We start from the raw sequence: 24,237 nt of genomic DNA on the forward strand, positions 1-24,237 counted from the left end.
AAGAACTCTGTCGAATTAGGATAATATCCTGTAATGGTAGTAAGTTCTATTTGGTGTGAATAAATAAATAAAATAAAATAAAAAATAGAAAATGCATTGTGTAAATTCAACTCTTACTTGTAACTCAATTACAAGTTTTATATGCATTATAATTTACTTAGTTGTTAAATTAAATCCGGGGGATCTGAACATAAAAATTATGCAATCTTGCTATAAAAGTAAAAGTTAAATGATCTTAATCTGTAATGTATATTTAATGTTTATTTGTATATAAAAAAATGGTAAACGAATTTGTGGGTCACTCAGAAGCGAGAGATCACTACTGCCCGTGTGCCTTTTGGGTACTTAACCCATATGAAAGCGTTGGCGGCCTTTTAAGGAATAGGTATTTTTTTTTTTAATTTATCTAAATTATAAATTGTCCGAAACAGTGACGATGAAAGACTGTTTCACAATAAAGTTGTACGAGCCAAAAAGTTGCGCGCATTTTGTATATTTATGTATTTATTTTTAAATAATTATTTTATGTGTATGTATATAAATAATTTATGTTTATGTTCTTAAATAAATAAATGTAGTTAAAGTTTCAGATATATGAATAATATACAGTTGTGTAAAATGTGTGGCGGATTAATCGTCACAGCCTGCAGCCAGATGTTGTATATTGCATGAGGCACCATGTAGAGGCACTCAACCGTGATTATACTTTTATCTACCTTATTTTAACACCACTTTAATATATTTTTTGGATATTTTAATAATTTCCTCGGGCTCTATTGACTGTTTTACCAAACCGGATAATATTGAATATCATCTTATTATTTTTATATGAATGAATTGTACATTTAAATTATGTTCGATAAATCTACACGTCATTGGTTCGGGGTAGTTAATTGTACTTTCGATTAGATTAAAGTCAACACATATCTTTAGATTAATTTCTATATTTCAGTTAAGTGTATTTTCGTCAATTACATACATTATTCTATAACAATAGCAACCGGATCGAAATATTTTTATAGCACAGATAAATATATAATAAATAACTCATTAATGGGTTCAATTAAATAGATTAGAATAGGCGTTCTGAGTAGCAGACACTTGGCCACAATCTCTGCTGAACTTAGTTCGATTATTTTCCACGGCGATTATTTTTTTAGAGCGTATAATAAAAGATGACACCAAATTTTAAGAAATTGGGGTAAATAAATTAAACATAACGTAACCACACATAGTTTTAAAGTTTTAATGACATCTTTACAGCACCGCGTCTTTACCACACCACATAAGTACAATAATATTTTAAACTAAATACCACATTACTTCTAATTAGGCAGCTTACCTTCAATTTCTTAGTATTACATCCATTTCTACAGCACAGTTCAGTTGAATTGCTGTTCAAAATCGGTGTTGTTGACAGCAGGTGGCTGTTCTTACACGAACTATCCGTGTGCACTGCAACAAAGGGGCAACTCAATCGAATGGACATTTAATATCTCTTTTTGGCACACGCAGCCACACATAATTGTTAAGTGTAGACGATAATTTTTGTTTATTTTTGCTCTTATTTTTTGATTTATTGTATGCTTCTGTTTTCTGTTATGATCTGTCGTGTGTGTGTATGTCTGTGTCAAAATAAATGTTTATCTTTCTTTCTTCTTTCTTTACTACTATGTAACTAGTATATATGTATATATATATATATATATATATATATATATATATATATATATATCTTTTTATCAACAAGTGATTTCTATTGTTGAGAATAATGTTCAGGGTGTCAATGTGTAGTAAGTGAGTTTATTGATAATCTATAATGTCCATATTATAATATTACTTATTTATTATGGAATAGGAAATTAAATAAAAAAAAAATAAATAAAAATAAAAGAAATAATAGCTGTATTTATGGTGGTATCAGATATATTCATTCTGATATCTTATAATGGTAAATAAATTTAACTTTTTAGTTACTGATATAACATAAATTATATGTATTATATAATATAATTAATCATCATGCGACATAATACTAAAAGTATGTCGCATGATTATTGATTTGAATCGGAATGCTAAATTTCATTGTTGTTGAGCAATGAAAAGAGCAACTACAGAGTTTCTTGCCGGCTTTTCTCTGTAGAAACTGCCTTCTGAACCGGTGGTAAATGTTATAACTGTGTAATATTATGCGGATTCAAAAGTGCTTCTATAAGAAATCTAGTTAAATGAATAAATGTTTGGGTTTTAGTTTGATGTTGTTTCTGAGATAAGCTCATATAAAAGTATTAGATATCATAATGCCCACTATTTTTGCACTAAGTCCCTCCAGGCTTTTGCTAAGCCGTTTTAATCTTCTTATGCTGTCAGTTTTACGAGTATTTAGCAGTTCTTTTTGCTTTAATTAAGATTTTTGTAATTTTCTAACCCTCCTTACATTAAGAAAGCTTGACTTAAACTACGTTTTTTTTTCTATTTACAACCTACTTAAAAATAACAAGGAAGCTCTTAAACATCTTTTGAGTTTTTTTCTATTTTAGGTGATATTTTGAATTAAATATTCTCTATCACAAACGTTTATAACTCAGTTTCTAGCAAATTTACAAAAAATGTTTGCCAGAGCATTAATTTACAGTTATCAGTATAATTGACATTACTTCGAATGGATATGCATGGATATTGAAGAATGCATCATAGCTATTACTGTAATGGATTAATAAGTGTGGGCGGTTACTTGTTTTAACGCATGCATCTGTACAAACACTTTATACTCCCTCAACAAGTGACGTGGTGGAACTGCAAATTTATTTGCCATCACAATCAATCATCAATCTACAACAGATAAGCTATAAAAATTGTTTTTATTTTTAAAAATATATGTATGAAATAATCCCTTCAAGCTTCAAATTTTGTAGCATTTTGTAGAAATGATTTACCTGGAATATTAGCATGAAAAAGACAACGTATATGCGAAGGCATAAAGTCTAAATTTGATCGTGATCTAAGTTACATATACATCTTTTATTACTTTTTAAACAAATAAGCGATATATGCATACAAATAGCAAAATTAAGGAATACAGAATAAATATTAATAAAGCTAGACTAACGGTATCAAAACTAGTTTCAAATCAACCCTCTTTTAGTACAAGATTATTAAGAAATATGGGTATATATCACGAGTTTAATAATAAACGAACACACATTTTATTAAAGCTTAATTAATATTCGACTCAACGGAATAAAACATCGTGTGCTGTTTTGGGTAATGTTGTGATGTTTTATAAAATTCTAAAATAATATTGAATACAAATTAATGAATATCATCAGACTACATCGACCGGCTAACACGAATAAAGAATTCCTCAGCGTAAAACACGAGAACGGATGGAACAATCAGCATTTTTTTTAAACATTTGTGATAAGACACAAGACAAGTAAAGTCCTTTAATAGAAACATGTACCACAGACGAAGCCAGAGGGGACCGCTAGTTCAGTATAAATATATAATTTTCAATCTTTTCTCGTACAAAGATAAAACAATAGCATGAAAATAGTACTACGTACTAGTTGACAGATTAAACGTAGCAGTATGTGAGCTGGGTGGAATTAATCTCCATTAAAACAATAAACGAGCGTTTCTAAAACCACAGAGAGTTTTAAGCTAATTTTACATTTGTAAAAACAACATAATAGTAAAAAGATTCTTTCTTATTTTAAGACATAATTTGTTGAACACTATGTTATGTTATGTAACATGTTAATTTTCTATCTTTTTAAATGAAAAATGTGTACTTGTTTCTTTTTTGTTTTGTTTTGTTGCCGTATTGTAAAAATTGCGAAAATAGATTATTTATTTTCATTCTAAGTGTCATTGGTCTTTGATGAAAAGGCTGAAAAGGTAATGAATAAAGCAATATGGCTGAATTGTTAAGATCTATTTTTAACCATGTGTACATCGACTTCTTAAAAATTAGGTGTAATAAACCTAAAACATTTTTCTATAAATTTCTGCGAAATACGAAATCCAATTGCCGTTGTATTTTTGTTAAATTTAAAAAATCGTAATATTTTTAGAATTCTTCTCTCTCTGGTTGAAAATCATTGTTTCCTCATAATTCTACCGGATAAAGTCTTTTTATTATAGCGTCGATCGAATAACGTTACTCGAATGCTTGGTTTCGTTTCAACGAATGAATGAATTAAACTCCAGCAGGGAATTAATCTATTTTCGTTCCGGCCTAGAGTTTTGCTTCACTGTAGCATCGCCTAAGGCAACTAGGCCACTCATAAAAAGAGCTTTCTTTTTGTTGTGTTATTTCTTTTTTTAACCGTGTAATATATTCATGGACAGCTTCAAAAATTACAAACATTTAACAAATACTAAACCAACGGTTTTCATCGAAAATTACATAAATCTAACTCGTATTTGATGTATTCGAGTCAGATACTATAATTCCAGAAAACTATTTTATGTGACGGGGAGCCAACGAGATTGTGATACTCCTGATGGTAAGCGTGGTATAGGTGATCACCTACCTTTGTATATATTGCCCACTTTTAAGAGCTAGAGTATAAAGGAGTTTCAACGATAATAAAGGAATAGATTTGGGAGGGTGAGAAAAAGAAAATGTGCATCCCAATTCGTTGCACGAAATACAATAGCAATTGCATTCTGCAATATAACGCTGATCTACTATGGGGGTGAGGTACCTTCCCCGGTGAGTACTGGCCCAATACGAGGCGAAGTGTGTTCGACCCATTAATATTGTTTTTACAAGGTATACATACCTTTTGAGAAGGATATTATGAGGTATCTATATACATTATGTTTACGTTACATAATTCAATATTGTTTCAGGACACGCCTTTACATTTCACAACTCCACGAAGTAATCCTTATGGGAAATGGTTCAGGTCGAACATAAGATATCATATCGTTAATATAATTATTCACGCTTATGCGAACATTGGAATTTGTTAATAGATGTTTTGTATTGAGTATATTTAGTGAAATGAAATTTTAAAACTATTACAAAAAAAAGAAACTGAAAATTCCTACCAATATCCTATCCTACTAATATTATAACGAAAGTTTGTAAGGATATGTGTGTTTGTTGCTCTTTCACGCAAAAACTACTCAACCGATTGCAATGAAATTTGGCACATAGACAGCTGGACAAGTGGAATAACATATAGGCAACTTTTTATTCCGATATTGATACGGGATATGGACTTACGCGGGTGAAACCGCGGGGCGCAGCTAGTATTACGATATTTGTAAATTGCATACGTTTCGATTTCATTTTAGTTCGCAACTAAAACCCAAATCGACACCCACGTGTATATATGCAGCTGCGTCAAAGGATTGCTATTCACAATCAAAAACTGATGACTATTGACTTTGCACCCGTTTTTTTTTATATATTTTTTAACAAAGTGTGGCCCATGTTTTTCTCCAGATACGTGTAGTGGGTCGGTCTACGCATACGATTACCTACGATAACGCACGTTAAAGTATCATTGGTTAAAAAAGTGAAGTCCCGTGTCCCTTTCTGGGGTATGGGGCAGATGATATACATCTGTTTCACTGATCGATTTTTTATGGACAAGTAGGTGATCAGCCTTCTGTGTCTTGCCAGACCGAGACGTTTTTTCTTTGACCCTCCCTACCGGCAATCGAACCCAGGACCCCCGGTTCTACGCTTACGCGTTAACCACTGTGCCAGGGAAGCGGTCATCATTGGTTAGGCACCAAAATATTGTCAGGTAGAAAAAAATCTCATCATATGCGGTAGTTATAATAATAATTGATAATAATCCAAAGTTATATTCGAAAAAGCTGAATAAAATACCATATGAAAGTCTCCTATTGCTCCTAGCTTTATCAGCTGATCCTTTCTCTTTTTGATTCTTTCTCTTACAGCTTGTGACATTAAAATGCAAGAATGGTAATTTTTTATAAAAGAGAGTGCACATATCCTCTTCCTTCCTCTTTCCAGTCACTTCTTTTATTCTTCTCATAAATCAATTCTTTAATCCCACACCTTTTAGAGTCGGCAATCCATTCGTATAGATCTATATACACCTCTGCAAATGTTCAATGACGAAGGTAACGCTTATCATGAAGTAACCCGCCAGCTCCTTTGTCGAAAAAAATACCGAATAAAAAATTAAATAAGCACTAAAAGTGTGTGTGTAAAAGTATGTGTATGTGTACGCTTGTGTATGTGTGAGTGACCTTATGATTTAATCAAATACTATTGAAAAAGATAAACTCACAATGTTTCTGCCAATTAAAGCTGTGCTGTATCTCGTGCTGCATTCCCCTCCATAGCTTGGTCACGATCAGCGAATAGGCGAACGACATGATGAAGAATGGTATGAGTAGTAACGCTGCATCCAAGCCCAAATTGAAAGCCCTTTCTAATTCAAGGCTAGTCCAGACTTCACGGCATTTGTAAGCTGAAACAAAGAGATTCTTGCTAATATTGTAAATTAATTAAGGCCCGTTTCCTATTCTTCATTATTCCCAGTTCATTCCTTCTATTCAGGTGTCAATCCTTTCCTTAACCCTCTGTCCTTAAAAGCGCGAAGCGCATTCGCAGAGGTAGTGACGGCGGTGGTGATCGCTTGCTATCAAGCGAACTACACAAGCTCAGTATCCCAATGACATAAAAAAATATTACAAATGTGATTTTGACTTTTGTCGTTTGTTCGTCGGAACGAGTTAATGTGATTTTAATGTTCAGGAGATAGAGAGTAATATATAAGTGATATGTAAGGAGGCTAGAGAGTGATATATGCCTATAATTACTATGGTGAAATGACTCCTTCATATGGGCATTTCCCTTAAAAGCAAAGATTTAATAGGAGAAAGGAAATATAAAATGTACGTTTACAGAAAATTAGTTTGTATAGACGACTACACTACTGAAACTCTTACATAATACTTTTGTTTAACTCCTATTAAAAGTTCAACCGAGAAAAGGAACATCAATTTACCTTTGTGTCAATTTCGTGCCAAACGATACTTGGAAAATAGGATTTACCTACTTAGATATCCTTTTTGCATTTCATTAATGGCTTCTGTTATTTTTCTAGCCTTGCATTAAATTAAAATGCAAACGTCATTATTGTCATAGGATCTCTTCTATAAATATTAAAGTGATATTGGAAATTTCTCTATTCGCAGTTTGGCTTTAATCAAAGAAAAGTCAATAAGCCAAACATGGGTTCTGAGAATCATATTTTTATAATTTCGGATACGAGGCGATAGAGGAAAGAAGAAAGAACGAAATAGGCAACTCGAGACTTGATTATTGCGAAATAATCCGGAATCTTTGTCTCAACAAATATCCCGAATACGCTGTAGTATATATACAATGTTTTGTTGAAATTTGTGTAAGCATTTTTATTGCTTATGTTTTATAAAATATGCATAAAATAAATAGTTTTAGAATGAATACATCCGCTGTCAATAATAGATAGGGTATCCACTGAAAATCAGTATAAGTACGCTAACTGGCAGACCTAATTAACGCACATATATATTTTAAGTACGTAATAAGTGACTATTTTATAAATATCTTCGTGTATGTGTCATAAGAAATGTACTTTCTTTTTTTTTCTTTCTTTCTTTCATTACATTTTTTAATAAAGAACCGAAATAATAGTGCCATTCGCCTAAACGTGTGATACTTAGGTTGTCCGATTTTCTTGAAATGTTTATAAATAGCATTTATATACATTTACCACGTTCGTTAAAACAATACTGTGTAATAATAATTATTCTCATAACATTGAAGATAAATTTAAATATAAACACCGTTTGCCAGGATACATATTAAAAACATAGTTAGTAACCATATACAATTTATACATAATTCACGAATGTAACATTAAGAAATATGTTTTCTTGGATTTATGTACTGAATATATGACACTATAAACCGGCTATTATCTTTAATTAGTATCGTACTTTTCTTATTGCTGTCTTATCTATTTTGTTATGTCTTATGTTGTACTAGCTGCGCCCCGCGGTTTCACCCGCGTAAGTCCGTATCCCGTTGGAAAATCGGGATAAAAAGTTACCTATATGTAATTCCAGTTGTCCAGCTGTCTACGTACCAAATTTCATTGCAATCCGTTCAGCAGTTTTTGCGTGAAAGAGCAACAAACACACGCACATCTTTTCAAACTTTCGCATTTATAATATTAGTAGGATAGTAGGATAAATAAGCAATTAATATTTCGTTGCTGTTAATATTGTTTCCTTTTGTGAAAAAATGCATCATGCTATGTATGTTTTCCGCATCTAGGTCTGATCAGTGATTGAAATAAAAAAAAAATTCTATCAGAATACATAAATAAAATTACTTAATAACAAAAAACAAAAAGAAATAAGGGATATACATAATATTATACTCTGTATGTACACTGAAAAGGATGCCACTTAGGACACCGGAGACATTGCCTCAGCACTGATTTTCAGAGTCGCACTAAGGACGAATCCTAACCAGTTCCCGTGGTCTCCTCACTACACGTGGCTCGTTGGAATACAGTGGGGTTTTAGTCGGTAGGAATCCGACAAAACCCACAGCTATTTCCCGGTCAGGGGTATCTAATCATGATTTCCTCACTCGAAAAAAAAATCTATCGCACAATAGAAATGTCTACCACATAACAATAATAAATAATAATAGTAGATTATTTACAAGATTTATATATCATATATTAATAGACAGAGAGATAAAATGTTCAAGTAGTGCCTAGTTTATTATTATATGGTAGATGAAAAACCATAAAATATTGTCGCTTAAGAACCACAGGGCAGTTCTTTGGTATCATTGTTATATACATATTACATATTAAACTGCAAAATTGATATTATTTCCAAAGAGCAATCACGCGTCTTCCCTTCTCGGTAAATACAGTTTTCCGAACCGGTGGTAAATGTTAAAACCATGTTATGCTGACTCAAAAGTACTTGAATATATGTTCAAATAGTTTTCAGTATAAAAATATCTCGGTAAACCACCGGTCGGTCAGTGTAAAACGTGTCGGTGACCTTTAACGGCGGAAATAATTTATACCAACCTAACAGTAAAACTTTCATACCATTTAATGTTTGGGTTTAACTTTATTGTAACTCGCATAAAACTAAATCCGAATGTTGGCAGGTGCAAACAATGCGTTATCTTTGTACAACATTACACAGTATTTTGAATAGTCAAACGTTAGAATTGTACTGGAGACATGCCAGCTAATTACGCCGCAAAACCACAACGAAACTGTTCAAAATTCACTCTTCGGTTGTATAAAAAATAAAGAAGGTATACGAGTGGCCTATATCACTCTATCTATCTACTATCAGTGTTGTATACCGGAATGACAAGTTTACGAATTAATAATTTTTTACTGATTTAAATACAAAATTAAAAGTGTCAAACCTTTTTTTAATATTAGGACAGAAGTATACTTGAAAACAAGATGCATTTTTGCGTTTGATGCCATTTAATATTTCTCTTATCGAGTTATTTTATAGATAAAATGAAAAAATAAACTTATCAATAGAGAGGAAGTCATTGAATATAACATTATTAAATTAGATAAGATATTTGCTTTTAATTTATTTTCATTAACGCAACTATTTATTATTATGAATTGAGCCTTACTTTAATTCAAATTATAAGAATTATTTCCTTGTACTTCGAATCTAATTTATAGAGATGGCAAAGATAATTAAGAATAGAATATATATGGTTGTTAAAAACTAAAAAAAAAAAATGTTTTTTTTTTGGACATAATTATTAACAATTACCTAAACACAAAACAAATCACACCAATCGGTTGAAAGCCGGAGATATCTCACACAGCAAAAAAATGTTTGTCCCATACAACCGAGCGATTAACGTCGTAAGTCAATTTAATTCATTCATACTCCGCTCTTGTGTAAGCCAAAGAACACTGATCCGTGATATTGGAATAGAGAAATATTTAAGTGTCTGATAGTAAATAAGTATGAGAGTCGCGTAAAAATTTATGAAGCTAACCTAATATCTGATACCCAAATCTCGTTTAGTTCTATAGCTCATTATATTTTGTAGACAGTTATTGAATATTGTATAACGTGACTGTAAATCTTAAAATTTTATTCAAATTTTATCTTTTTTTTTTATCATCGTCGGCAATGTATCTCGTTGGTCGCCTATTGGTAAGCGCTACCTCCCATGAACATTTTCAGAGGTGTAAGGTCGCAGCCCTTACGGTTGTTTAAAAAGATCGGTGAATGAAGGAATGAAAGAACTGGGAAGGGTAAGAAAAAGAACAGAATGAAAAACAGTGACGCTCGCATGCTGCGTAATATAAACTGATAATATAAACTTAAAGATCATATTTGAATATGTATTTATGTAGAACCATATAAACAGCATAATAGAAGCAATAAAAATGTATTGCCTTCTGTAATTTTTATAGATTTATATATATAGTATAGATAATAACAGAATATGCCGTATGCCGTATGGAATTTTCTATACAATTTACCCAATCTCCTTCGTACCTTAAAGCGATGTTTTTGCCACAAAAAGTGTATCTTGTTTCTCTTTTTCTAAGGACCACCATGAACAACAGCATGATGTTATGTAGCTTATACCCTCTCTCAATATATAGACTATGTAATACAAAAACATGATTCAATTAGCAAAAGCACTTCCTGAGCGATCAAAATAAACACTCTTCATTTTAATATTATTCGTATAGGTATGATCTCTGAGCTTTAGCATGTCAAATGAATGAATGATAATAATTTGTCTATACATTGTTTCTGCTTATTGCTAGTAATCGCAAGAACATTCACAAATGTGACTAATATTACCTACAGCATTATCTCGATGCCCTCCGACCCCACATTAAGCCATACACTGCCAAAGTTTGTCGCCATTTCTTATAATCATGAAGAGGGGATTATCCGGATAAACAGTTCAAAACAAAATATCTGTATTTTCTCCTATTTTAATGGTTTTCTTTGGAGCGTTATGTAATTTAATTGAATTATTGTCTTGGCCTTTTAGTGGAGAGTTCTTAGTATCAGATTTGTGAAGACTGTATTGTATTTGTGGATATGTCCATTATAATGGTAGGTAATGGTCTTCCGGGCGTTTATGAGATTATCTTTAAAAGGGTCTTATTTTCATGGTGAATTTATACGTTTTTGTATTCGCGTTGTTTATAAAATCTCGTGTTAACGATCGATTTCCTTTGAGTAGACTTTGTATTGTGTTTAAAATATTTTCAATGAACATTTTATGGGTTTCATTTGAAGTGTATTTAAGGATTATTGTTGTATTGAATAAATATTTATCAAAAGTTTTATACAATTTATTATTTTTATCAAATTCAACTGCCTTCGAATTTTCAGAATAAGTGACAAGCTTATTTGCGGCTTTGGATAATAAATCATGAAAATCGGTTAACGGTAATCGGTAACAAACACAAAAAATACAGCCGGACTCAGCAACTCCTCCTTTTTGAAGTAGGTTAAAAAAGACTTACTATTTACCTGTACTTGCTGGTAAATGACATGTCGTTACGATTTAAATAGTAACAATATGAATTCAAATAATATTCGACTCTTCACAAAAACCAGTTCTCTTCATAGAATCTCTAGTATCAACACCTACGTAACAAAGTATTTTTCGAAAAATATCAAACAATTTCTCAAGTGTCCTTTTTTCTGTAATAATAATAAATAACTTTTTAAAAAGAAATATTTTGCCAATGGTCAAAACTTACCTATATAAATAAAAAAAAAAATAATAAATAGAAAAGCAACTTATAACTAACAAAAAATGCAGCAGTTTGTTTGGCCAAAATGATTAAACAGCCCCTGATTAATTCAAAACCCTTTTTTGTGAAGGGGCCACGGCTTCTCAAAACCTCAACAATTTTTCAGTTGTCCCAAGAGTAAACAATAAAAAACTAACAAATAAAAACAAATTATCACAAACATCATACATAAATAAACATAGGTTTAATTTTTAGTTTTATAGCATTGAAATGCTTTATAAATTAGAAATTTTGAAAGAATAGAAAAAATTTGATCACGAGGCAGGATTCGAACCTGCGTATCTTGCCTAACCGTAGCAACGCCTAGCCTCTCGGCCACCCGTGATCCTGCCACAGTAATCAAAATATAAATAATATAGGTTATTCGTCATACAATGATACTATGTAAATATGCGACGTGGGAGAACGTGTGGGTGCTATTACTGGCTATGAAGGATCCATTCAAGTACAGCTTTTGATCAACAAAGTGTGGGCAGATGCCAGAATGCTTCCAATTACCAATACCCAAGATAATCAACATAATGGGCTCTTAATGATTACTTGAGCCGCTGTTTTGTACACGAACTCTCTCCACTGATTAAAAACATGATTTATTTATTATAAGAATAATTATTATAAAAATGTCGAATACCGAAATGGAAATATTACACTCACAGAAAATTAATAAACAGATTAATGTCTGAAACAAAACTTTACCTTGAATCTAATATATAAAATTCTCGTGTCACAGTTTTCGTTGCCATACTCCTCCCAAACGGCTTGACCGATTCTTATGAAATTTTGTGTGCATATCGGGCATGTTTGAGAATTGGCTAACATCTATTTTTCATACCTCCCAATGATCAGAGTAAGGCAGAACAGCGTTTGCCGGGTGCAGCTAGTATACTATATATTAAAAAAGCCCCATCCAAATCCCTTGTGTATTTTTAAAGATAAGATTTAAGAAACAAACGCTGAAATCAAATTGTTTTATACTATGTAGTGAATTTATAATGTGGAATGAATAATAATCATACTATTCAAATACTGATTGTAATAGAACTTGACATAGGGTATAACGGTATTTTTTTACTTATTTCGCGTTAAAAAAATTCTTAAATCGTCCTGATTGATTATTATCTTTAGGTGAGATTGCATTAAAATAGATGCCACGTGACGTACAAAAATTTTTTTTCAGTTATTTCCTTCGGTGTAACGATTTTCAGTAAACCTACGTTGTCGATTTGATTGCAGGTATCATATTTAATATTGAGTTACTATATTCTATTTATTATATGGTATTAATTTATCGTTGTTTGTGTATTTTAATTTTTATTTACTACTTTAAGACCCCTTGTGCGGGTAAAGTCCTCTTCCATTTTTGTCCATTGCTTACTCTCTTACGTCGATTGTCCGTTTTGCTTCGTCTCTTGCGTTCCCGTACGTGAATTGAGATGAAATAATATACAATATTGTATGCATTGTAATACGAAAAGATAAGTATATAATATACAAGACACTCGTCCAGGCTCCGCCCGGATATCAAGATTCCTGTTTTATCCCAAGGGAGCATTTAATGGGGAAAAAAATCCTATCACCCAAGTCAGTTCACACCCTGTCTGTATACCAAAATTCATCAAAATCCGTTCAGCAGTTTTAGCTTAATTGATAGACAAACACCCAAAGAAACAATCTTTCACATTTAGTATAGTAATTGCTCTCCCCAGCTCTGTCCTATTATTAATTGTAATTGAGAGCTAAACTGTCTTAAATTTTATCAAACTGCACATGGTGTGCAAATTTGATTAAAATCGGTTGAGTAGTTCAGGAGAAAATCGCGGACAAACAATATGACCCGTTATCTACATATATTTAATTATTCTCGTTTCACAATATTAGTTACGTTTCTCCTCTGAAACGACTGAATCGATTTTCATGAAATTTTGTGTGCATATCGAGTAAGTCTGAGAATCGGCCAACGTCTATTTTCCATACCCCTAAATGATATAAATGATATATGTTAGCTTGTTTATAAACTATACAAGGAAGATATATTATCATCATAATCCGTTGGGAAGACATCCCACAAAATAATAAACTTAACTGCGTGCTAAGGTATAGATAAACGGGAAACTAACTTCGACAACAAACTTCGTAAGACCACAACTTTCGGACGGCTCCAAGAATAAAACAATAACATAACTCCAAACTAATTCTTTAGTGGTTTTTTCCCCATATTTCTCGACCGCGAAAAGGAAGCATTTGTACACATATCTTCATATTTCAGATGACCAGCTTGTAAGGTCACAAAAAGGGTAATATATATAGAAGTTTTTCCATTAAGTAGGATATTTTCTATTTTCGTTATAGGCGGCCAAGAACCTTAACCTGTTATTGTTTGTATTTTGGAAGTAGTTTTGCAGAAATATTCCACATTTGCTTGTGTACGATGTGATGTTGTTATAGGAGATTATATTGTATGAAGAATATTACTATACAATTATACTGCTAATAAATATGATAATAAAGGTGGAGTAATTTTTAGAGAATTAACACTCGATTGCTTACCGTTCGTATTATTTTAAAAGAAATAAAAAGAAAAGACATTTATTTGACGTGACAATGTGACACGAATCACGAGAAACATAGAAGTATTAAACCAAAAGAAAATAAAATGAAACAATAATATGATAAAGATAATAACGAAAAAGTTTAATAACAATGTGTCCCTGAGTATCGCCTAAAAGGATCTACTTCAGCTTGTACCAGGCGTGAACCTGGCGCTGGTTTTCAACTAGATGCTATGTTGTTCCAACTCACGGATGTAAAACGACGCAAATTATATAAAAAATAATGTGTACTTGAACTTTACTTTGTAGGTGTATGCTAAACTGGCGTAGTACAATGTTACACTAAGTCTTTTAAGAGAATTTACGTGCACCTGAAAAGCCGATTATCAAGCATGGCATATTTTTCATACTTTAGATACTTAAACCCCCAATTCTTATTTGAGGACAGCAACAGTGGGTGCTTATGGGTGGCGTGGTTCGTTTGACACCAGGCGACACGTCTGCTCGTTGCTAGCCTATAACATAAAAAACACTAACATATGCCGCTACGTCATATGCACTCTTAGGGTGGTACTCGGTTATTACGTCGTGTGATGACACAAGCTATATCTATATTGTGAACATAATACAGAAGAAAGAACTGAGAGTTTAACAGCAGAGCATAATAACGTGCTAAAACAAGATTTGTATAGTAGCATTGGAGCATTTGTGAACTAACTCGCCTAATTTGTACAATTTAACGAGAAATTTAAGCTTAAAAGCTATGAATTAACGTGATGTGAATCAACTACAATATTTCTATAAGACAAATGCTCAAGTTAACATTACATTTGGCAAAGCAGACATTGATTATATGCCTGAAATTAGCCTATATTCTGTTATGACGTATAATTAGAATTAATTGCTTTTATTAATGGATCCAAAACGAACTTTATTATATTCATAATTAATTATATATTATTAAAATCATATCATTTATCCCTATATTTTACCTCGAGGGAAATAGACAGAAATGTTATATAATAAAAATGAATATTTTAGTAACTTTTCACGAGAACTATGGAAACAGGTTTCAGTGGAAGTCGACAAACGTGACAAAATTATGATCCCTCATTTTTACAATCTTTCATCTCTGAAACAAAATGTTATATTCAACGAAAAATTTCCACAATAAAGCAATCTACCATCTTATGGGATATGTGTCTCACGTTTACTTTGCTACTGAAAAAGAAATTGTATGTGCTTACATTTTAATCTTAAATTCTTTTGAAGAGATGTTAGATGTGATAACAATGCACATTAGACATTTGTATAATTGTACAGGGTATTCTGACATACTTCCCCCACTCCGATAACCCATATCTTTCACTTATCATAGCTAAATATAAAAAGAATTTATGAACAAGGAAGAACCTATGTAATATGCGTTAGGGTAAATACAAACATGTGTAAGTTGGACCTTTGTATTCTATAAATAAATTATTAATATGTTATTCGTATTGAATTAAATTTAAAGAACATACTGTTTTCCAAGTTCATGCTTTTTTTGCAAACTAAATAGCATATCATTGTTTAAGTAATAAAGAAGTTTGAACTTAGAAGGGCTTTGCGACCAAAAGACTTCATCATCATCATCATCATCAGCCCTTATATGTTCCCACTGCTGAGACACAGCCTCCTATGAGGGTTCAGGCCATAATCCACTACGCTGGCCAAGTGCGGGAGTTGGCAGATGTCACATGTCGTCGAACTTTTTGTTTGATTCTCGGACATGCCGGTTTCCTCAAGATGTTTTCCTTCACCGTTTTAAGCAGTGGTGATGTTATCTACATGCGCAGATAAATTGAAAAATCAATTTATTTCCTGCACGCTCGCCCGGTCTCGAACCCCGACTTTTTCGATTCTGAAGTCCGAGGTTCTCACCACTGAGCCACCACTGCTTCACATTGATGAAATATTAAAATAATTTCTTTTCGTACTTCATATTTAAAATGAATTTCTCAAAACGGAAACTATGAATATGACAGTTAATTTTTAATAAATAATTGTAATATGCAAACATTAGTTTTTACTATATTTTTCGCATTCGACTTTGAAATACAGACCGTTCCAAATCTTCAATTTCAAGGCTTTACCGCGATTTCCACAGAAATGAGGGTAGTCTTCTTAAACGGTGGCCCTAAATCTCAGTGGCGGCCTTGATGCAAAAATAAATGTATTTTTTAAGATAACTCTTTGTGTTTTTATATTATCTGTGCTCCGTAGTTTCACGTTAAGAATACGAGCAAACATTTTATACAATTTATAAACAGAATTATTATACAAAAAGTGAGTCCAAAGCTTCTTTATATATGTACATTTGTGTGTGTATGACATCGTAGCTCTCAAACGGATAAACCAATTTTATTTTTGATTTGTTTGAGTTAGGTTTGATGAAAATTGTTCGCTAAATGCATTACCCAAGTTGACGCCACTTGCCTCAAGACTTCAATTCCAACCTCATTCAACAAATACATTCAATTGTAATTACAAGAAGCAATCATTCCAATAAGCTATTGTTGCTATGCCATTGATTAAGCTGGTATTTGAAAAGCGTATACAAATCAAAATTCCAATTGTAAACAATTATCGGAATTGTATTGTTGAATTAGTGAGTCAGTGAGTTTGTTATCGGTGCAACATAAAATGTAAAATGTTAATACATTTACAAATTGCCATAGGCGACGACCGATCTCTGAAATCGAATTAAATCCAAATCTGCATATAATATGTCGTCTAATTTATAAATGTCTACCTATCGACAATTCTCCTTCTATTACCGCCTCCTTGGTACAGTGGTTAACGCGTGAGCGTAGAACCGAGGGGTCCTGGGTTCAATTCCCGGTGGGGACGCACAAAAAAAAATGTCTCGGTCTGGCAGGATACAGAAGGTTGATCGCCAACTTGTCCGTAAAGAAAATCGATCAGTGAAACAGATGTACATCATCTGCCCCATATCCCACTAGGGGACACGGGACTTCACATCACTTATCGACAATTCGCTTTATCCTAGCCTTAATTTATTTAACTAGAAAAATGCTTATGTAATTCCTGAGACAGATATTATCATATAATTTAAAATATTACTATACGAAATTATCGTGTCACAACGTGAGTTAGCAAACTCCTCCGAAACGGTTGGATAGATTCTCATGAAATTTTGTATGAATATCGGGTAGCTCTAGAATCGGCCCACTTCAATTTATCATACCCCTAAATGATAAGAGTCAGGCACAACAGCGTTTGTCGGGTCAGCTAGTAAGTAATTAAAGTTAAAAATAATTGTAGTATTTGCTATATCCTAGAGAAAAAAATATATTGTTTATTTGATGTGTAATTTTTCAAATTCATCATTAGTTATCAAAAATTGATAAGCAAAATTGATTAATCATTATTGCGTTTATGGACCGAGATCATAAAAAAAGTGAATCGTTTTTTTTTTTTATTTGAAAGCTGGTGCCTGTCATGTAGTCCCATTAAAATTTGTACTGACTTTTAAGGGCGGTTTTTTGTGATAAATAATTATTTACTGAGACTTATCCTAGGAAAAAATATAATATTGTTTAATGATATAACATATTTATATTTTTTTCTTAAGCATCTGCATCCAAGATAGAAACTGCTTCCATTCAGAGTGCAAAGTTTATCTTCATACATTTAAAATGAGAAACCAGTTGGAATCCGTAGTTTAATCTCAAATACTTTGTTTGAGTACAGTTAATAGCTATTTATTTTAATTTAGTATTGACTTAACAATGCATTTTATTTGATAATAATTTATTTATGTATTTTTAGATGCATTCTATCTAACAAAACTCGTAAAACATATTTAAATAAAAATTAATCGTCATGCCTCTTTCATGCAAAACCATTGTGTACCTAGCACAGAACACGGATCCATCGTAACTTCTTAGTTACAAATCAATACATTATTATAATAAAAAATATTCTGTACTCCTTTTTGAACTTAAAAAAAAGACTTTCCTGTAGGAAGTGCGGGCCATTTGCAGCAGCTTCGCAATTTTAATTGGGTCATTTATTTAAAGCACAGCTGGTGAAAATGAATCACGTTCTATTACAAAATTTCAAAATGACCACGTATTGTTAAATACTAATATTAAATTATTCTACAAATAAAATGGATTAACAATTTCGGAAGAGAAGATTATTAAGTTTCAAATGATAACAAATAAATATATCCTACTCTCTACTAACTATCCTATCCTACTAATATTATGCGAAAATTTGTAAGGTTGTGTGTGTTTGTTGCTCTTTCACGCAAACTACTGAACCGATTGCAATGACAATTTGGTACGTAGACAGCTGGACAACTGGGATAACATATAGGCAACTTTTATCCCAATATTCCTATGGGATACGGACTTACGCGGGTGTAACCGTGGGGCGCAGCTAGTGTAATATATATATATTTTTTTTTTTGAATTTATCATTAGTAGCAGCATCATCGTTTTTGTGTGGGAGTCGATCTAACTTCGATGTTCTACCTCAGCTTTAATGACTTGGCCCAAGACATAATTAGAAATACAGAGGCAGAATCCTTAAAATTATAGCTACATCTCTGATTGACATTTTAGTCATTAACATACGTATATGCATAAAGCATTCACACATGTATAATGAAACCAGAAAACTCAATTTCGTGTTAAAATTAGCAATCATACCACAAATGTCATAGAGTCCAGAATAAGATGAATAAGTATTCGCTTTTAAATCAACTTGAATTTAGCAAAAACAAAGTAGGTTTTCAAGTCGATTCTTACATTTTTTTTTGTTTAATTACTAGGGGCTTCTCAACAGATTAGCGCGATTTTTTAGACGTTTGATACGAAATTATTACCAGTAGGTCCTGCAGTGGTACTTATTCCCCAGGGACATCGGCGATTTTTTTATAAGAACTATAGCATTCATGGAAGAAAAAGAACATAAAACAATAAAAGTAATCAATCAAATATGATACAATATTACGTATTACTAATACTAATATTACGAACTACATCAATCTTTTACTCAGATATTGCCTTTATATCGTAGATTTACTTAGTGCTCAAAAAATAAAAATATTAGTATGATTAATCTTGTATCAAATATGTGTCGGATTTATTTTCCGTTAGAGCTTTGGCGTCTGCGTATTAACCTGCGCATTCAAAGGAAATTGTCGGCATTCCCGGGTTTTCCTTGCTTGGATTTCGTTGCGTAAGATTTGAGAAGTAAAAAATATATGACATCTTTTCTCAGGTCACAAACAACTTTTGTACTAAATATTTAAAAGCAGTTCAGTGGTGCAGGCGTGAAGATGAGACAAACAGACGGAAGTACTTTCGCATTTATAATATTAGATGGATTGTGTGAAAAATTAATCAGTTTTATCCATCATTTTAGTTTTACTTAATGAACACTAGTTACGGCCTCTCCTCGCTTGCCATTAATACAAATTGCTTAGTGCTATTCCTGGGCCTGTATTAGTCTTGGTGACTAATTTACTCCAGATGCAGCAAGCGTTTCTAGTGGTATTATGCAACGAATATCTACATATCTATGTATCTATATATCTGTACATTTATATTCAATCAAGCATTTTAATTCGAATCTATTTTTGTGTTTATTATCTCAGAGCTTTCGACTGGGTGAACCGATTTTGTTGCTTCTATTTCTGTTTGAAAGCTGTTGATTTTGTATAATTTTGACAATTTAAAGGCGGTTGCGTTTCCTGTTAATACATGATTATTTTTATTTGTAATGTACGTAGTTTGTTCCTACTTAAAAAAATAAACAGTTTTCATTTTAAATATGGTCGTAACAAAAGCGTACAGACAGCAAAATACTAACCGTATTAAGATATCATAATTTAACTCGATCGCTTACAATAAAGTGGAAGTCACAACTTACACAATTTCCACGATAAGTATGAGAACAAAGTGCTTCATTTAAAGAGAATTCACTGAACGTTTCATCGGTTATTTGATAGATCTCAATGTGGAAACACGTAGGAACATTATGTGGTTGAAGTCTAGATAAGGAATTGTAATTCATTCGTATATTTTAACAATAACTTGCTAAAAATTGATAATAAAAACTGTATACAGAAAACATTCACATACCTGCATATAATTGATAAATAGCTTAAAAACTCGTCATTACCAAATCTATACTAATATTATGAAGCTGAAGAGTTTGTTTGTTTGTTTGAACGCGCTAATCTCAGGAACTACTGGTCCAATTTGAAAAATTCTTTTAGTATTAGATAGCACATTTATTGAGGAAGGCTATAGGCTATTTATGTACCACGGGGTGGACCGCTAGTTATAAATGAATAAAAATATTATATTTAATGATTCTTTTCAACGAAATAAGTTCACCAGCTTTCCTGGGGCAGGTACTACTATAAATTCTGAAATGGGATCGATCATTCGTAATTAAACACAAAAATACTCATGTCATACAATGGAAACCCCTCGGAGCGACAAAGTGAAAAAAGCATACCATTGAATTATGAACTATCTTCATTTTTGTGACGTAAGTTGAAAAAAAAAAGTCAAGTGTCACATAAAAAGTTAAAATTCCTAAAATTACAATAACAAAGGACTCATAAACACTCATTTTTATGGCTACGACTATTTTACTCATTTTTTAATGACCGTCATATCAAGGTGCTACGAATGTTATTTAGCTTAACAGGGCGCTTTTACGACTATCCTAATAATATTATAAACTGCTACTCTTTCATGCAAAACCTAATTAACCGATTGCAATGAAATTTTTTACGTAGATAGCTATCTATCTGTCTATATCCCGAAACAGCGGGTAAAACCGCAGGGCGCAGCTAGTAAACAATAATGTGAACCTTTTATTCCTATATTATTACAGTTCTCATTCAATTAATATAGAAATATAATGCAAAATCGTACTTTGGCAAAACAAAGAAAAATATTTATTTTCTGAATATTGACGGTTCGAAAGCGCTTTTAAACGAAGTCTATTATCATATACATTGAATATTAAACGGTCAAGATGAAATTAATAAAAATGTAACGAACAATTATTTGAATAAAAAAAAATTTAAATTGCCTTCAAATTATCAAAACTAGACCAAATTTTATTAGAACCACGTGGTAGGCAAAGCTAGCTTTCAAATAAAAAAGGAATCGCAAAAATCGGTTCCATACATATAAATAGTCAAATTGATACATCCTCCTTTGAAGTCAGTTGATATATAAAAAAAAAAAATCTTACCATTCCCTCTCATTGGTTGCAACGTAGACACGATTAGTATAGGTGAGTTTAACACCAGAGATATAAGCCAGACCGTGGCTATCATTTTATACGCGTGGCACTGGGTCTGCCACTTCCTGGACTCAAGTGGTCTGCAGATTGCGAAGTACCTCTCCAGAGAAATGGCAACCAGCGTCCATACATCCACGGACACGGAGACGGCTGTAAAGAACATATAAATATTAATAATTCATAGGATTTAATCAATATGAATGTTTAACATACAGTCTTCTTTCAACGTTCAAGACAAGCTGTTCTGTATACATCGTTAATTAACAAAAAAGTTCTAGTTTGTGCTAGTCACGAATCGAATATTATTTTCAATGATTTTATACGCACTTCGATATACTGCAATACATATAGCATACTAGCTGCGCCCCGCGGTTTCACCCGCGTAAGTCCCTATCCCGTACGATTATCGGGATAAATAGTTGCCTATATGTTATTCCAGTTGTTCAGCTGTCTATGTACCAAATTTCATTGCAATTGGTTCAGCTGTTTTTGCGTGAAAAGCAACAAACGCACACACATCCTTACAAATTTTCGCATTTATAATATTAGTAGGACTTGCAAGGTCGATAGCTGTTTAACTTTTCAATTAAAGCAAATGGGTGTGCGGCTGTATGATTTGTTTGAGGAATAGCCATTATAATAGCCATATTAATGAGAGTTTGGTCAAGTTCTATAATCGCAAGACATTCGTATAAACTTATAAAACTCGACTAAATAGATCAACTAAAAACCTACCGCATACATACAAATATGCGGTAGGTAGTAATAGTAATACTACTTGTAAGACGCTTCGCATTCTTACTAATACCACACAACATCTCCAAAACTATTGTATCGATTAAAAATTCATCCCATTTAACAGCTAAAAATAAAAAGACAAAAGAATTCACTGTCCAATCGCGAATCTCAATCACGAAATTAGATGAAGTTTTGTTCAATCAATAGATTTTAACCATGACAGTGTCATTCAAGAATTGAGTGTAGCTTATATAATTAATCACTTAAATGATTGCTTCCGCAAATTTTGTGAATAACTAAGTAAGGTAAGCCATCAATTAAAATCGAAGCAATCATTTGTAAGTGTTTGTATTGGTGCTTTGTTTTTCAAAACATTAAACAATTAAATACTTTTTAATGAATTTGTATCAAGGTGTATTCATTACTAGCGGTCCGCCCCGGCTTCGCCCGTGTTACATATATAGCCTATAGCGTTCCTCAATAAATAGGCTATCTAACACTGAAAGAATTTTTCAAATCGGGCCAGTACTTCCTGCGATTAGTGCGTTCAAACAAACTCTCCAGCTTTATAATATTAGTATAGATACTCGTGTTGTATCAACTCTATTTTCAATTAATTATTATGTATGTTCACATCTGTATTAGCACAGATGAATTTCTTAACCGTAGTAATGGGCAGAAATTGTATACTGATCCACTTAGTAAAACAAACAACGTCTGGCTTTCAATTAGGCTTTGTTGAAAGTGTAAACTATAGTTTGAGGATTAATTGGGTTTCATATTTATTTGAGGATTTTCGTTAAATATTAATCCACCATGCGAACCGCCAGCTCCGTTGTCCGCTTTATTTTTTAAGGAATTATATTCTACAAAGAAGTCGCCGACGTGTACAGATCATTTTTTCCCATCAAAGACTAAAGAATCGCCCAATCGATAGAAACCAACGGAATACACAGTTCCATTGAAAACTCCCTTCGTTTTTAGGAACGTTCATATACTAACCCCTGTAACCGTAATTGGGAGGCGTTATACATAATGACTTTTATTATTTTTTTTGTTATATTTGGTGTTACATTATTCCAATTAATGATATCTCCAATTTTTGGAACCTACAGTTTAGCCTTGATTACTCGATGATTATTTAATTTTCTTGTTTATGGATAAATAACATACAAACAAATATAAAAAACATAATCTTCTCTTCATTTTTATAATTATTTGCTATGATAACTAAATCAAAGAATAAATAAATCATATAATATAATATTATAACCCCGCGTCATAGTATTTGCTTTCAGAATAGTAAAATATTTTATGGTGACTCACGATGCATTGTACAGAATACAAAAAGAATATGAGATGTGATTGATAAGCTTAAAATTAAATTTCGTATCGTTATGGATAATGGCGATCTATTACAGCATTTTGTTCAAATCGCGTCAATTATTAACACCATCTGTCATGAGTTTGGGTATATATTTCCTGCGCCATGTCTACCCAATAAATCTTGGAACATTTTCTTTATTCATTCCGTAAAACTCAATGGGTACATAAATCAAGTCGATTCACATCTGGATTGCGTGAATGCTTTGATCGGTTCCGATTTTCCGATATGTATCGTACAACAATATATTATTTCTGTTACGTTTAAGCATATTTGAAAGAAATAAAGATAGAAAGGAAGAATGAACACACCACATAATGTTTACGAAATTAAAATAAAAAGGTGGACTTGTGACTAAGCGGTCTGGTGGTAATAA

At 32.2% G+C, this 24,237-nt stretch overlaps 1 protein-coding gene across 1 annotated transcript in view; it reads right to left on the reverse strand.

The window, feature by feature from the left end:
- LOC119833489 (cholecystokinin receptor-like) overlaps positions 1-24,237 on the reverse strand; it is a 66,233-nt gene that overhangs the window by 22,204 nt on the left and 19,792 nt on the right. Inside the window, exons 3-5 of the mRNA XM_038357512.1 lie at positions 21,689-21,889; positions 6,282-6,464; positions 1,343-1,455 (exon numbers count right to left, since the gene is read on the reverse strand). Coding sequence (XP_038213440.1) covers positions 1,343-1,455; positions 6,282-6,464; positions 21,689-21,889 — 497 coding nt within the window. The remainder of the gene's footprint in view (positions 1-1,342; positions 1,456-6,281; positions 6,465-21,688; positions 21,890-24,237) is intronic.

Source organism: Zerene cesonia, chromosome 17 (assembly GCF_012273895.1).
Source record: "Zerene cesonia ecotype Mississippi chromosome 17, Zerene_cesonia_1.1, whole genome shotgun sequence".
Classification (NCBI taxonomy): domain Eukaryota; kingdom Metazoa; phylum Arthropoda; class Insecta; order Lepidoptera; family Pieridae; genus Zerene; species Zerene cesonia.